This window comes from Acomys minous (genome assembly GCF_964271855.1).
Source record: "Acomys minous genome assembly, chromosome: 2".
Lineage (NCBI taxonomy): Eukaryota > Metazoa > Chordata > Mammalia > Rodentia > Muridae > Acomys > Acomys minous.
In genome coordinates, this window is record NC_140484.1 from 64,016,459 (window position 1) to 64,031,764 (window position 15,306).

The 15,306-nt window shown below is 47.6% G+C and overlaps 2 protein-coding genes across 4 annotated transcripts in view; one reads left to right on the forward strand and one right to left on the reverse strand.

The window, feature by feature from the left end:
* Nucleotides 1-15,306, reverse strand: part of DOCK1 (dedicator of cytokinesis 1) — a 502,641-nt gene that overhangs the window by 246,385 nt on the left and 240,950 nt on the right. The window lies entirely within an intron of this gene.
* INSYN2A (inhibitory synaptic factor 2A) overlaps nt 1-15,306 on the forward strand; it is a 61,452-nt gene that overhangs the window by 16,196 nt on the left and 29,950 nt on the right. For both annotated transcript variants that reach the window (XM_084751126.1, XM_084751125.1), the window contains exon 2: nt 2,296-3,457. In XM_084751126.1, the coding sequence (XP_084607252.1) occupies nt 2,301-3,457 (1,157 nt within the window). In that variant the 5' untranslated portion in view covers nt 2,296-2,300. The remainder of the gene's footprint in view (nt 1-2,295; nt 3,458-15,306) is intronic.

The following is a 15,306-nucleotide window of genomic DNA, read 5'->3' on the forward strand; positions in this document are numbered from 1 at the left end:
TGGAAAGGCTAATGTAGGGTTGTCATGGTGGTGATGCTCACTTGGTGACATTGCTAGTTGTCACACTTGGGAGGACGACACGCTTCTTTTCTCTGGTTGGGAGAAGCCAGGCCTGTTACTGGCTGTGGCTGCTGAGCATTGGGGACCTTGAGCCCTTCCAGCATTACCAGGTCATCTGCCTAAATCACCCATAGAATAGCAGCCTAGTAGCCTTGGGCTAAATTGAACCAAAGGATGCAGGGATGATTTTAGGGCACCCCCAGACATAACTACCCATTAGTTCTCAGCATTATCAGGAAGAATTGGGAACTGGATTTGCCTCTTAGTCTTTCATGCTGTGAATCCCACTGATTGCTGGTAAAGTGGCAAAGGCCATTGCAGCAGAAAAGGCACAGGTCAGGTAATACCCCTAAGTGAAGCGCCTGGAGTTCCTCTCTTCCTCTTCTTCAGCAAGCCACTGTGCCTACTGGCCTTCAGTACTGACTAAGGATGAAGGGCAGGAGAGGCGCTGGACCTGTACGTTGGACATCTAGGTTTGTTGCAAACAGCGTGAACTCAGGGTTTGGTGGGTCAGCGCCTACCTGGGCTTCTCACCTACTGTGCGAGGTTAAACAGCTGACATAGCAGATGCCCATGACATGGGAATGTTGACACTTGCCACATATTCCTGACTCTGCAGATACCTCCATTGCCATGGAGTACCTAAGGGAGTCTCCTCCAGGTCTCTGGCGATGGTCTTACCTGCACTGCCACCACTCACCAGCACCAACCCTGCAAACCCTCTGCTGAGGACGGAGCTTGAGTTCTGTTCACTCTGGGCTTGATAAGCAGCTTTTTATTGTCCTTGGCTCATATCCCTGTGACTTCTCATCCCTGAACACTCAGGCGGTAACACCAGAGCCTCCTGCAAACTCATATCCAACAAGCTGGCCACTTCAGTCTGGAAGGTCAGGACTCCAGCGACGGCTAGTTCACAAACAGCATGTTTAGCGCTGTCTTCTGCTTTTGTTTTTGTTTTGCCAAACCCCAAACTGGACCCAGGCCCTGGGACATACTAAGGAAATGCTCTACCACAGAGCTTTATCTTAGACCTCTTTTGACTTTATTTTGAGACAAGGGCTCATTGATCCATCCTAGCTGGCCTCGAACTCACTCTGTAGCAGAAGCAGGCCTTGAACTTGTGATCTTTCTGCCTCGGCTTCCTATGGAGCTGTGATCAGAAGTTTGCACCCTCAGGCCCAGCCTCACTGTATCTTGTTTCAAGTGCAGCCCCTTAAAGTTCTTGGGCGTGCACTAAGCAGCTGTGAATCTGCTTATCCAATAAAGGGAAGGCACTTACCCTCCTGGTATTCCCCAGAGAATCATTGGCCACCTGCATCTCTTTAGCTGCACTTAATAGCTCAGCCCAAGATGAATCTGCATGATTAACAAAAAGCCTCCTGATTTTATTTTCTTTCAGCATTTAAATGCTAGAACAACTACCATTGTTGTCATTTCTTTTCCAGAGGTTGTGATCAAAACACAAAATTTGATTCTAGAATGAATAATTTATTTTTTTTAGTAGTTTCCAAATCCCATTCGCCATGGAATCGCAGAAAGGAGATTGCATTGCTGTTTTTGTAGATAAAGGGAAACCCACGGAGTGTTCATGACCGATGTTTCTAAGAGCCACACGCCCCACCAAGATGTATACCCAGAGTTATCCCTGTAGAGGGGTATGATGGCTGGTGCTCCACAGGGTCCATATTGACCAACCCCAGTTCCTGCCTGCAAGGCTGTCCCTCCTCCTATGTTTGTCTACTCAGGACCTAAAAATCTTCAGTAAGTCTTTAAAACCGTTGGGTTCCAATAATAGATTAATCACGTCATCTTAAAAAAAAAAAAAAAAGCAAAAATTCTAAACTAAGTAAGCTGCATTTCGTAAGCCATCTGCCTAAGGAGTGGAGACACACACGTGAAAAGATAATTTGCAAATCTGACGAGGCAGCGTCGTTGGGCTGCTTGATGAATGTAGTAAAGCAGGTTTGTCTAATGGGGAAACAAGCAATACTATCAAACGAAAACTGAGTGTATCCCACATGGAAAAGTAAGCAGGCTTTAATATTGAGAAGCATTTCGTGCTGTGCCTGCCAGCAGCTCCCAGCCTGTCTGATTTTCCTTAACATAAAGGCCAACCTCACCTGTTTAAAAATAATTAGGAAGCCGGCAGCTGTAATTTGGCTGGAAGTCCATTCGGCCTCGTTTGCATGTGTGCTTCTGCCCCACTGATGCCTCTGTTGCTGTCTCTGCATGCAGGCACCATGGTCAGCAAGGACTCTGGCAGATGCATACTCACGACACCAGAGCAGGAAGTGGAGCCAGCGGCCTGCCTGGCCCTGGAGATGAGATATGCCCTGGACCCCAACCGGCAGATCAAAAAGCGCAACAAAGCCCTGCAGGTGCGCTTTAAGGATATCTGCGAGGCCCAGAATGAGCAGAGGGACACGCAGCTGCCTTCAGGACCTCTGGGGGAGAAACGGGAGGCCAAGGCTGTGTCCTGTAGGTCAGCATACCGTAAGTACATGACAGTGCCCGCACGCCGATCCATTCCCAATGTCACCAAGAGCACCGGAGTGCAGACCTCACCGGACCTTCGCAAGTGTTACCAGACATTCCCGATGGACCGCAAGAAAGGCAGTCTCAAGGGTCTGCCTGCAGCAGATGCCTTCAAAAGCCAGAACAACGGGTTTCTAGCCGACTCAAAAGAGAAGAGGGAGGCAGGACCCATGGAGGACCCACAGCCTTGCAGCGCAGGAAGGATTCACAAGACCACAGCGTTAGTTTTCCATTCCAACGAGCATGTGAATGCGCTGGACCAGGCTTCTGGGGTCAACTGTGCAGAGCTCTGCAAGACTCCAGATGTGTTTGGCTACCCTGAAGCTCTATTGCAGAACTCTCGGCCTCCCTCTGAAGAGCCCATCGCCCAACTGCAGGGGAGATCTAAACCTGACAGGGGCACCCAGGACTCAGAGGAGCCCACTCCACTCACCCATGGAAGGGTGTTTAAAACAGAGGTCGCCACTGTGTACCCGCCTGCCCTCAGTACCAGGCACCCTGAGCCTGGCTTGTCAAACTCTGCTGCTGCCAGCCAATGGTCTCTCTGCCCTGCAGATGAGGAGCAGAGGAGGGCTGCCCACTTCAATGGGCTGCAGGCATCCACCGGCTCTGCTCCGGCCTGCTCACCCCCGGTGCAGTGCTTGTCCCCAGAATGTAGCGAACAGCCCCTGCAGACCCAGCCTAGCCCCACAGCTGGGGTGGGGGATGAAGTGCGCCAACAAATCGTGCCTCACACAGAGGTGGTGGACCTCAAGGCCCAGCTGCAGGTGATGGAGAACTTGATCAGCTCCAGTCAAGAGACCATCAAAGTGCTGCTGGGAGTCATTCAGGAGCTGGAGAAAGGAGAGGCCCATCGGGAAGGGTATGTATGCCGACTGTGTCTTACTCCCTGCAGGCTCACTACTTGCAGGCCCACCAGCAGCCCGTGTCCCCTTCCCTAAGGAGTCTAATGCCAGTGCTTCTGTGTCAGGGCTGCAGTCTGAAGAGCTAGTGAGTTACAAGGGCCACGGGTGTGTTGAAAGCCAGGCTTCCGGGCACACTCGGCTCTGACATTCATTTGTTGGTGAATGTTTACCCATCTGGCCTTGGGTTTCAAGCTCTCTCTGTCTACTCAGAGAGCTGATGGGTCTTCCTTGTGATCTAATCAGGTGAATGTTTCTGATCTTGATGAATTGTAATACACGTGCCAGCTCAAACTATCTGAATAAGAGGTCACTTGACTCTTAGGAATCCCATTATCATTATGGAAGAGTGGGGCAGACAAATCAAATGGCATTAGGAAAAGTAAATGCTAGCGCGTGGTAAATGGTGCCAGTGGAATGGGCATCCTGGCTCATGTAAGGTTTTGTATAATAGTCTTTGGCTTTTCCTGGAGCACACACAGGCAGTGCCCCTCTTCACTCAAGGCGTCTCTGTAGGTGTGATTAGGAGCTAGACACCTGCACCCATGACTTGTGCTGGGTGTCCACTTGGACACTGTCCAACATCAACAGGGGCTTGTTAGACTTGACCAGTTGCTGATCGTCCAAGTCAGGAGACAAATCTCTCCTAGCCTTCAACTATAGGCAAGGCTGCCAGGGCTGGTTCTGTGTATCTTCACACAGTGCTCAAGGCTTAACGGCCTTGGTCTGCTCTGCTCTGCCCATGCCTTCTGTTTTCCAACCCTTTGAAACTGCCTCACCTCACTCCACCCTAAGTTCTGGAGGTTGGATGTGAGTCTGTGCTTTCCTGTCTATGTGACTGGTCCCCTTTACTCTGTGGGTGAAGTGAGCTGGCAGCAGTGTGACAAAGGAAAGCCAGGTAATACATTTTCACTGCAGCACAACACCCTGGACTCAAAGTTCCTGTAGAGGATTGTTATGGTTGAATAAGACAGTTTGCTTTTCCCAAGCTGTGGAGACGAAACAAGTCTCTGCCTTCCAAGGCAAGAGGTGAATCCAAGGCAGTGGTTTCAATAGCAAGGTGCCTGGCGCTTGCCCTACCCTTGACTTTGGCTGTTCCAACATCCGACTGACACAGTAAGATTCCAGTTACTATGAAGCAAAAAGAATGTGTGGCCTAATGTAATCTGATGGGACACTAGTTGTCAACCTAATACCATTGGGGTTGCAAAGCTTGTTCTATAGTGAGGTAACGTCTCCATTTTCATCCATTTTCCTCATTTGTTCTTGAATCCATACACATCCAAAAAAGGTCACACACTGGGGGAGAGGGACTTAGGCATTCGCAAAAAACTGAGATGGTCAAACAGGATCGGCTCCTGGAGACAGACAGCAGCATGAAAGGATGTCAGCAAGACCAGGTGGAAAACAAACCTCCTCAAATGGTGTGAAGCCAGGTGTGTATACTCTGGTAGTGTGCATACCCACTGGGCGTCACCCTTGAACAGAAACGTCTAAGAGCACCCTAGGGAAGGAGAGCTACGCCTATAGCTAGCCACTTCTTATGTTCTTAGAACAACCATGGAGCTTTGTTTCAGTGGGGTCGTCTAGTTTCCCAGAGGCTCTCGGTGGCCAGCCAAGTGTGTTCAAGCCTAGTAACATATGTCTGGATGGGAGCTCTGGCTCTGGTGACTTGGGCAAGGGCGGTAACGCTCTGTAACTCATCTCCCCACCTATAAATTGGGGTCTGCGCTCACCCTGCAATGGAGAGTGAGAGTTACACAGGTTTCAGTTGTGTTTCCCAGTGACAGATGCTGATCTGGATTATGTCTGCCAGCATCTAAGTGTTGGTCTCCCTGATTAATGGTTTTGGGTAGGAGAAAGAGTCTGCGGAACACTTGGGGTCCTGTGTCTCAGTCCAATGTAATAAATGCGACCCCATATGCTTTGGCACAATGAATGCTGCTCATCCCTGCCCTGGAAACCCTGGGGATTCTTTGCTGACTACAGTGGCTGCTAGCCACCTGGGCCTAATGAAACTCATAAACTCAAGTTAGTTGCAGTTGGTTGCACGTGGCCATTCATTTCCCCAGTCACACTGGCCAGGATTTAAGAGCTTGATAGTGTCAAACAGAAGACAGAGAACAGGTCTCCTGTCTCACACACACACACACACACACACACACACACACACACACACACACACACACAAGCCTTTCCACCCCAGTACCCCCAAAGTTTGTACAGTGCTCTAGCTGTTTTGGGACTTGGCATCTTAAATCAAGGCTAAGAACTGTGGTCCCCTCCCTCACCTTTACGACAAACCTTGGCTTAGGTCATTTTCTATACAGGACAAGCTCAGGATCTCAAGTCAGGTCCACAATGTGGTAGCCTCTCACATCAAATTCTAGAACACTCATTTCCCACCCACCCCATCCAGGAAAGCCTCTGGATGAATGTTAACAGGGGTGCCAGTAGTCTCAATGCTCAAGGCTACTTTGATGGCGGTTCTTCCCTCTCCAAGGCCAAGATCATTTGACTAATGTTCAAGTTTCCCACTTCCCGTGTTCTTGTGTGAATATCCCAGAGGGCAGCAGCCTTTAGGGGGCAATGTGAGGTTGGGGTTCCGAGTAGTCCCTAGAAGGTGGAGAGCCAGCTATTGCCAGTTCCACACTGCGTCACCTATAATGGGGAAAGGAAGTAGCTGCCCATTTCCCTGGGATAAATGCTGCATTGTCAGGCAATTACATCAGCTCCCAAGTCCTGAAAATAGAATTTTCTGCTCCTCTGATCACCCAAGCCAACCCCAGAATGGTGGCCTTGTGGTCCTGAGGGAAGGAGAAAGAAGTTCTCAGGGCTTCTGTACTCGAAGGAGGCTGGGGATGCTTGTTCTGGTTGTATCCCAAGTTCCAACGACAGGAAATGCATTCTGCTTTATGCCGATCAATTTTTAATACGTTAAAACTGCATTTTTAGTTATTTTTCCTGTGCATGTGTTAGGGGGTTGGGGGCACAAAAGGACCGCTTGCAGCAATCACTTCTCTCTTCCCACCACATGGGTCATGGGGATGGAACTTAAGACTTGGTGGCTTGGTGGCAGGTGCCTTTGCCCACTGAGTCATCTTTGCCACTCACATATGTATCATTATATATTCACTTTCCGTGAAATGACAAAGAACTGAAGAACCCATTAGGCTAAAATATCCAAAGTTGTCCTTAGGAAATAGTCTTAAGCCTATGAGTTACTGGCCGTGTGATGCCAATGAAGCAGTAGGCTAATGTCAAAGCTCCTACTTGCCTGTCATGCCCAGCAAAGCACAGAGTGGCTCTGGATAAGAAGCCACTAGTATTAAGAAGGATTTCCTAATGAAGTGGGCCCATTGGGGCCATGACTACATCTATGTGACACATCATACCCCCATGTTTCCATAATGTTCTCGGAGCTAGAACAGAGCCCTGGGGGGCCACAGGCCTTCTCTTGTGTTAACGTCTGGGCAGTGTGAAGGGGAAAGTGGTGATCTTTGTGTCTGACCAGGTGCCTCTACATATCTTAGACAGTACTTAGTGTGTAATATCCTTGATAGGGCTTTTCATCATCCAGGATGTGAGGGCAAGCTCTTCTCAACAGCCATGTGTGCATCACCACATACCTGCTGTCAGTCCCTTCCGAGTTGGTCTTCCTAAGAGACTCCTGCATTACTCTCGTTTGCTCATACGCATGCCTGAAAGGCTTATGCAGAAGAAGTTCTCATCACAGGCAACTGAGCTTCAGTTGAGTCTTAGTCAGGTAGGAGTGGCAAAGGCTTAAGTAAGGGCTCTAGGAAGCCCCTGCCTAGAAGAGCACACAGTGGGTACAGGATGAAAGGGTAGGCTCTATGGACAGCATTAGAGAGGATGCCTTCTGTAAGGAAGTGGTTGTACAAAAAATTTCCTCACAATTATGCTTTTTAGTCCCCTGTAAAAACGTTTGGGCAATTCCCACAAATCACTCCGCTTTATGCAGTGCAGGCGGCATTTGCTCATCCAGCTGGCGTGAATGCCAAGAATTACCCTGCCTATCTGAGTGGTCTCAGTACTATTCTGGTTGCTTCTCAGGAAGTGCTAGGTCACACAGGCTACCTGCATGACTGATGTGTTTTTTTAAAGGCTGAGAACGGGGCAAGCACACTATGGAATTTAAAACCAGACTAGTTCTTGCAACAGTGGGAATTCTCTGTAGCCACTATGGGCTTTCCGAGCTGAAGAGTCACTGACCAGCTGCCTGGAGGGCCTCACTGCTCAGAGCACTGCAGCCTCAGCTGCACCCTGCCGGGAGATAGCTCCTCCTGCCTCTAAGTTCACCCATCCCAGACCCTAGAGCGGTGTGGTTCCCAACATTCCTAATGCTGCAACACTTTGATATAGTTCCTCAGGTTGTGGTCATACCCTCCCCCCCTGCAACCATAAAATTATTATGTTTTTGCTACTTTATAACTGTAACTTTAAAACTGATATGAATCATAATGTAAATATCTGATATGCGGCCCATACAAAAACCCACTCATGGGAAAGCCTCCAAGATCATGGGAGCATCCACATGCTTGGGAGACAGGAATAAAAAAGTTAACATACCCCATACAGTGGCCTACAGTATTCACGTGTCCCAAAATCCATTTATTCTGCTAATCAACATTTTTTTTTAATGGAAATAGCCACTAAGTAAGAAAGAGGCCTGTTCAGATAAATCGGTGAGAGGTGAAGACTCAGGTCCTTGAACCTCAGACTCCCTTCCGATGAGGCAGAACCGGCGAGCACTGGGAGTGGGAGGGCGCAGATTATCAGCTTTGGGATCTGTATCCAGATGATGCTCACTCTTATCTTTATCCTAAAAGCAGCCACAAGCAATCCAAATATGAACAGTCACGGTTGCGTTGCAACAAACATTTACACAGGCAGAGAGAGTTAGACCAGAGGCCACAGTGTTGACTATTGGGTGGTTAAGTGTTGGCACTACAACAGCTCAGCTGAAATCTACACTAAGATTGGGGCATGTTCCTGTTGTGACTGCCAGACAGGAAGAAATGTAACTCTTTCACACATCCAGAGGGCTTCCGCTCAGCATAGTCTCGGTGGTGGACGCTGAGTTAGGCACTGAGCAGCTGGGATTCAGGCCCAGGTTTGAGGAGTACTCTATTAACTAACGATCAGCTCGTTTGCCTGTATGCTTTAGTCTGTCTTCAGGATACATGACCCCTATACCAAGCCCTGACTTTGAAACTCTGTGTGTGTGTGTGTGTGTGTGTGTGTGTGTGTGTGACATAAAATTGTAAACTGTATGCCAGCATCCTTTGTAGACATGAGAAAGGTGTCCCACCTTCATGGGAGTAAAAGGCCTCTGGTTTCATTGATTGACATGTTGATGTCAGGTGGGCATGGGCTCTTTCTCATGTCCTCATACTGACAGTACCCTCACAGAACCTATGAGGAGATGAGAGACCTCTTCAAGTTTTCTCTAAATACTCAGGCCCAAATGGAAGAAATGCTGTGTCACAATAACAGAAAAAGACAGAAAGGGGCCAGTTTACTCAATTAGGCTTGAGGGTCAGCATGGGCTCTGTACACCCTTGTGGCAGCTGTGGCAGAGACCTGGGGAGTCATAAAGCCTTTCCTTCACATCTAAGTTCGTGGCCCCCAGATTTCCCCTTCTGGAGCCAAGGCAAAGCTGGGTGCAGTCAGGTGATCCCATCCCGTCTCAGCTGTACACTGTCTATAGAAAGATCCGGCGTTCCTGTCAGAACCAGACTACTGCATTAAGATCATAGCTGGGAAAGGTCCCAAACAGAAGAGAGAGGGTGGACGAGACAGCAGTCAACAGTGGCCCCCAGCAACCATGACCTAAGAGCATTCTGCAACCCTTAAAGGAGTCCTCCTCAGCTCTGGCAAGATGTACCCCAGGCAAGCAGGATAGTGTGGGCAGTGAGAGAAGGCTGTGCTAAGTGCCAAATCAGAGGCAGAAAGGCCCTTAATTCTGCCAAATGCTCTCCTGTCCCTTCAGGTACTCTGTTTGCGGGGATGGAAATGTCAGCATTCTGTTTTCTACTGTTCTTGATGAATCTGTCTCGGTGGCAGTACAGCCAGCTGAGAGAGGTCAGCCTCCACTGCACTTCTCTCTCTCTGTCTCTCTCTGTCTCTCTCTGTCTCTCTCTGTCTCTCTCTCTCTCTCTCTCTCTCTCTCTCTCTCTCTCTCTCTCTCTCTCTCTCTCTCTCTCTCTCTCTCTCTCTCTCTCTCTCCCTCCTCTCTCTCCTTCTCTCTCTCCCCCCCACCTTCCCTTCCCCTCCCTCCCTCCCTCTCAGAAAATGGGCTTCAGCTGGACAGGAAAGCAGACTGGCCAGGGCTTCTGCAGTCAGCAGGTCCTGAGCAGAGAAATTCACACTGGCATGGCCTCCCCTAGCTACTTCCGCCGCAGAGTCACCATCCAACCTGCTGAGCCCCTGACTCTTCCATTGTAACTGAAACCTCTAAATGCCTTGCAGCCTTCATGCATACCTGCCTGCCTAGGGGATCTGGGGAATGAATGACACTTGGAAGACAGGTGTGGTGGCACACACCTATAATCTCAGCCCTTGGGAGGCCGAGGTAGGAGGATGGTGAGTTCAAGGCCAGTCTAGGCTACAAGGCAAGACTCTGTTTCTGAAACACAGACCCCACTTGCCTCTATAGGAATTTTCTCTGTCGGACAACCTTGCAAGAGCAAGCCACCATGAGGTCAAGCCACGCAGGCGAGAACATGGGAAGTGTCTCCTCTGGCTTGGCTACATGGGTTAGATTATTCTGGAGGATAAAGAGGGGCTGAGATCCAGATCAGATCCAGAGCACTGTGCTTTGAAGTTTGCTTTCAAGAGAAACACTGCACTCACCAAGTCATGGAGAGTTGAGATGGGAGTCAGGGAATTTGGACTCTTTTCCAGATTGCCTAGCTTTGGCTTTCTGGCATACATATTTCTTTCTGGAAGAAGGCTCCTTTCTGCCCTAAGAGCACTTTCTTCAGAAATATCAGGAAATAGCACAACTTCCACATCCATCTTAAAATACTCATATAATTTACTGAGGAAAAGCCCTGTCTATTGATCTACCAACAAGAGAAGAATCCCATCATAACCTCCCTTCCCTTTCCTCCTCTTGGCATGATGCTGAGGTGAATGTGGCAATCTACTAGGAGACTTTAGGAAAATGGGTTTTTTTTTTCCTATTACCATACACAGCTTTTATAGGTTTGTGATAAAACAGTCACGTCCCATAGTCAAGTGTATTTCTTGTTTCTGTGGCTTGTGAAGTGAAAGTGCGTGTCACAGCCCTCCTAGGCACAAGGTCAGGCAAGGCTTCCTTAATGCTTATGTTTAGATAGCTTTGTAAACACTGGTCTGAAGTTCTTGGAAATGATACGTCTTTCCCTCGATATAGAAATAAAGCTAAATATATTTGTAAGTGCATCAAACACATCTCTCATTCTTGCTCTGGGCTTCGGGTAGGTATCATATACACCTGAAAATGGAATTTAAATAATCTTCCTGAGCAGAATGCCAAAATAGCTTTCAAATACCTCCTCAGCCTTTCAAGTTGGCCAGTGAATAGGAACCTCACCAGCGAGCCACTAGGCGACTCTGAAACCCCGTTTGCAGATAAAATGAGCAATTCAAGGCATGACATGAACATTTATGAAATTTATGGATTTGTGTTCCAGAATTCAGATTTTAAAAAAAAAAAAAAAAAGGAAGAAGAAATCTGAGTTCTGGTTTTCAAATACTTTTTCAAACCTCATGCAGTTTTTGCTAAGCAATGAAAAAATGCTCTACACTAAACTTTCCACTGGGTCTGAGGCAGAGTTGCATGGGAGTGAGAGGCCCCCAGAAGAAGCCCCTCTGAGCTCAGCACACCAAGTGCCCCTACGGGGAGCAACCTACAATGTGCAGGGCATTCCTGAGCCTTCTCAAAGCAGTCTGAGGTAAATGACCTCCATCCAGCGGAGAACTGATGCTTGGGTATGCTTCACAGGCTCTCCAAGGTCAAGAGAGAGGGAGAGTTGTGTGAGACTTCACAGTTGCCTGAAAATGGGGCTACGGCAGGCTCATACATGGAAGGAGGAACGAGGGCGTGTCTCAGGCCACAGCAGGTCTAGGTCCTGCTATGACTGAAGCGTCTTCGGAGAGTCTACTCCTGGTCCCACTCTCCTGGCTCACAGAATTGAAATTCAGCCTCCAGGGAAAGTACACCTTCAGTGCTAGAGGCAGACAGACCACCAGGCCCCAAATAATGTATATTCTTAAGGATTTATCTCGACTGTGATCATTGCAGAGAAAAATCAAGATCATTTCTGTCTAAGACCAGGGAGCTGGCTAATGACACAAAGCTCACCCTCCGGAGGAGGATCCATCTCATCAGAAGAGAGGCTCATGGAGGAACTGTGCTATCCAGCACCAGACTCTTCCTTCCTCAAGCTGATTCAAATTAGACCAATGTGGAAATAGTAAACCAAAGCAAACTTTTCAATGCAACATAAAAACAACCAATAGAAGCAGGTAAACAGGGCAGAAGGTTCCAACACAATGTAAAATAAACACCCAATGTATTTCCAAAGTCCAGATGTTAAGACGTATCAGGGTGAGAGACCTTGGGGAAAGAGGCTGTCAAATGGGCATATATCAACTATAAATATTTTTTTCTTAATGATCATTTTTTTTTTGACACAGGGTCTCATTGTGTAGCTTGGCTGGCCTGGAACTTGCTCCTCTAGACAAGGCAGACAGAGATCCACCCACCTCTGCCTCCCAAGTACTGTGATTAAAGCCGTGCACACCACCACTCTGGCTGGAGTAAAAAAAAAAAAAAAATTTAGGTCAGCATCTCGTCAGTTATACAACAAACTGTATTCCCAGATGAGTCTCAAAATTGGACAGCAAAGATTTCTACAAATCACCTCACCAAAAATATAAAAATGTGTTAAAGATCTTATTTTTATGTGTATGAGTGGTTTGCCTACTTGTCTGTGCACCACATGCATGCAGTGTTCATGGAGCATCCAAGGCCTGCCAAGGCAAGAAGAGTGTCAGATCCTCTGGTACTAGAGTTCCAGTTGTGAGTTGCCCTGTGGACATTGCCTAGGGTCTCCTTCAAGCGCAGGGACTGTAGTCACTGGCCCATCTATACTGTCTCAGGAAGATTTTAATCTTCAGTGAGGAGAGTTCAGATAACTTTGTTTCTCAAACAAATGCAAGATCAGCTTTGAAAAGGCACATAAGCTTCAAGAAGCAAAAAAAGCTCACTTAAAACTGTTAACTAAGCTAATCTAAATACATCAAAAGAATCTATAAATAAAAGATAAAAGCCCTTGTGGGTATTTGCCATCAAGACCTGCAAATGCACATCCACACTTTCAAACTGAAGCCTCCACACACGGCAGCACGCTTGACGGATAGGACTCAAGCGGAGAGAAATGGCAGCCAGAAGGAAAATCCATCTTAGTACCGTAAATGCACATCCTAATTTTTATTCCCTTTGGGTAGCTAGTACCACCAAAAATTCATTTTCATTAATTTTCAATAAACTATAGCTTAAGCATTAGCTCTCCTCCCGGAACACAAATTAATCAAGCCCGCCTCTGCTCAGCCCTAAAAAGCCATCTTTCTTCTTATTAATAGATATTTCTAGTGCCTTCTGGGGCAAGTGGCTTGTTTGTGTCATTATTGTCATCATTTTGCGACTGGGTATCTCCTCAATTGCATAAATACATTAAGAAAATGCAAGCATAGGACATTTATAACATAACTTGAAAGTCCACACAGAACCGCCGCAGAATATAAGAGTCACCACATTTGGGGAGATGCTAAGCCAGTAACTGTCAGTACTGTCTACAGAAAGCCATGGAGTTCATTGGGGTTTTGCCCAGAGAGGGGTGTTTTTACCCAGATCGCTTGTGGGCCAAATGAGTGAGCTTTCCCAGGCATGTGAACAGCACAGCTTAAGGTGCAAGGTGCTAAGCCATTTATCTTCATAACTGGATATGAGGAGCGGAGCATGATCAACCTTTATCCCCACTTGTTTGGAAACATTTGAAAGGGGGGTGATGGCTAATAGTCCTTGGACAGACATCCCTTCCCCAGCTGGAACATCACCAAATTGGCCAGTCTATTATTCTTTCCAGGAGCAAAAAGATATTTTGTGCCCGGACCCAAAAAGAATATACATGCATGCATATTCTCCATTTGGTCATGCATCTGCTCATCCAGTCATTGTTCATAATATATTTGGTCATCTGCTATACCCCTGACATATACTGCACACTGCCAGTTCACCAGAACCTTGCCTATATCCTAATGTAGGAATACAGAAAAGGCAAACTGGTCACCGGCATTGAGGGAATCCTCCTTGAGCACTGGTGTAGTGGTGGTGGAAGAAGCAGATGTCAGCTTTTTATTTATCAGGAGGAATCATGGGGAAGAGTAGCAGAAGATCAGGTCCTGCCCAACAAAGTGGTGTCAGGTGGTCCACAGAAGTGGCCCTATATCCCTAGCCCACTGTGGAGGGGGTCTATGGAAATTCCCTGGTCACTAAAGCTTTTCAGAGGTGTATGGGGCTGCCTGGAAAGGAGGTGGTTAGCAAGAACCCTGGAAAGAGGGCCCTGGAAGGATGTTGCTTTTCAGAGTCATGCAAATCTACTTCTAAAACATACAAGCACGTACTTCAACTTGAAAACTGGGCCTTGTAGACTTTAAAGGTCTAAGCAACCAACGCCCACCAAAGGCCATGCAAGGACATTAAGACACAGCAAGTAACAGGTAGAATCTGTGCAGGCGAGCATGCTGGGCTCTGGTGCTGCAGACTTCTTAAAGTCAAAAATTAGAAATAGCCAAGACTGTCAGGCACCATCCTGGAATTCAGTAAGAAGGTACATGGTTTGCTTGTAGCATGGTGCCTTCAGAATTATAGTCTTTTTTTTTTTTTTCAAGACAGGGATTCTCTGTGTAGCCTTGGCTGTCCTGGACTTGCTTTGTAGACCAGGCTGGCCTCAAACTCACAGCAATCCTCCTGCCACTGCTTCCCAAGTGATGAGTTTAAGGGGTGTACCACCACAACCAGCTAAGGTTTACAATCTTAATTCCTGGTTTGAAAGAACTTCTGCCCCCACCTCCGCTTTTTCTTCCTTTTAAGAATTTCAACCTATCATAAGTTTTAAAAGTAAAGTTAAGACCAATAGGATGAAGAGAAACCCAACTCAGCTTTTTAGGGATGTGTCCAAATCAGCACTTCTGCAATTTTTATGTTGAAAATCCCAGTCTGGCCCCCCAACATCCCAAACTTAAGGAACTGAGCCACAGAATGCTACTGGATGCAGCACTGTGTTCTTTGAGGGATCTTTCTTCTGAGTTCTAACATGGGACCCATGAGACAAATCTCCCTTGATGCAGTCAACCAGATCTGACTCCTATTTTACTCAACAGACATCAGGGTGGAATGGCTAGGAAACAGCTCAGTGGGTAAGGTGCCAGCCGCACAACACAGGGGCCTGAGTTTGAGTCCTCAGCACCCGCAGAAAAGCCAGGCATAGAGCAAGTGAGCATTTGTAAGTTCAGCATAGGAGGGTGCAGAGGAGACAGATGGGTCCCTGGAGCCCGCCTGCCAGTCTAAATGAATTGGTAAGAGACACCAATAAAAGGTGGGCGGGTAGTGACTTGGGAAGATGCCCAGGGTTGTTTGCACACACAACACATGCAAGAAATCAGAAGTCCACATGCCCATGTCCAAGAGAACTTCTTAGGTATGCGTGAAAAAGGAGTCTGGCCTCAGCGAGAGCAC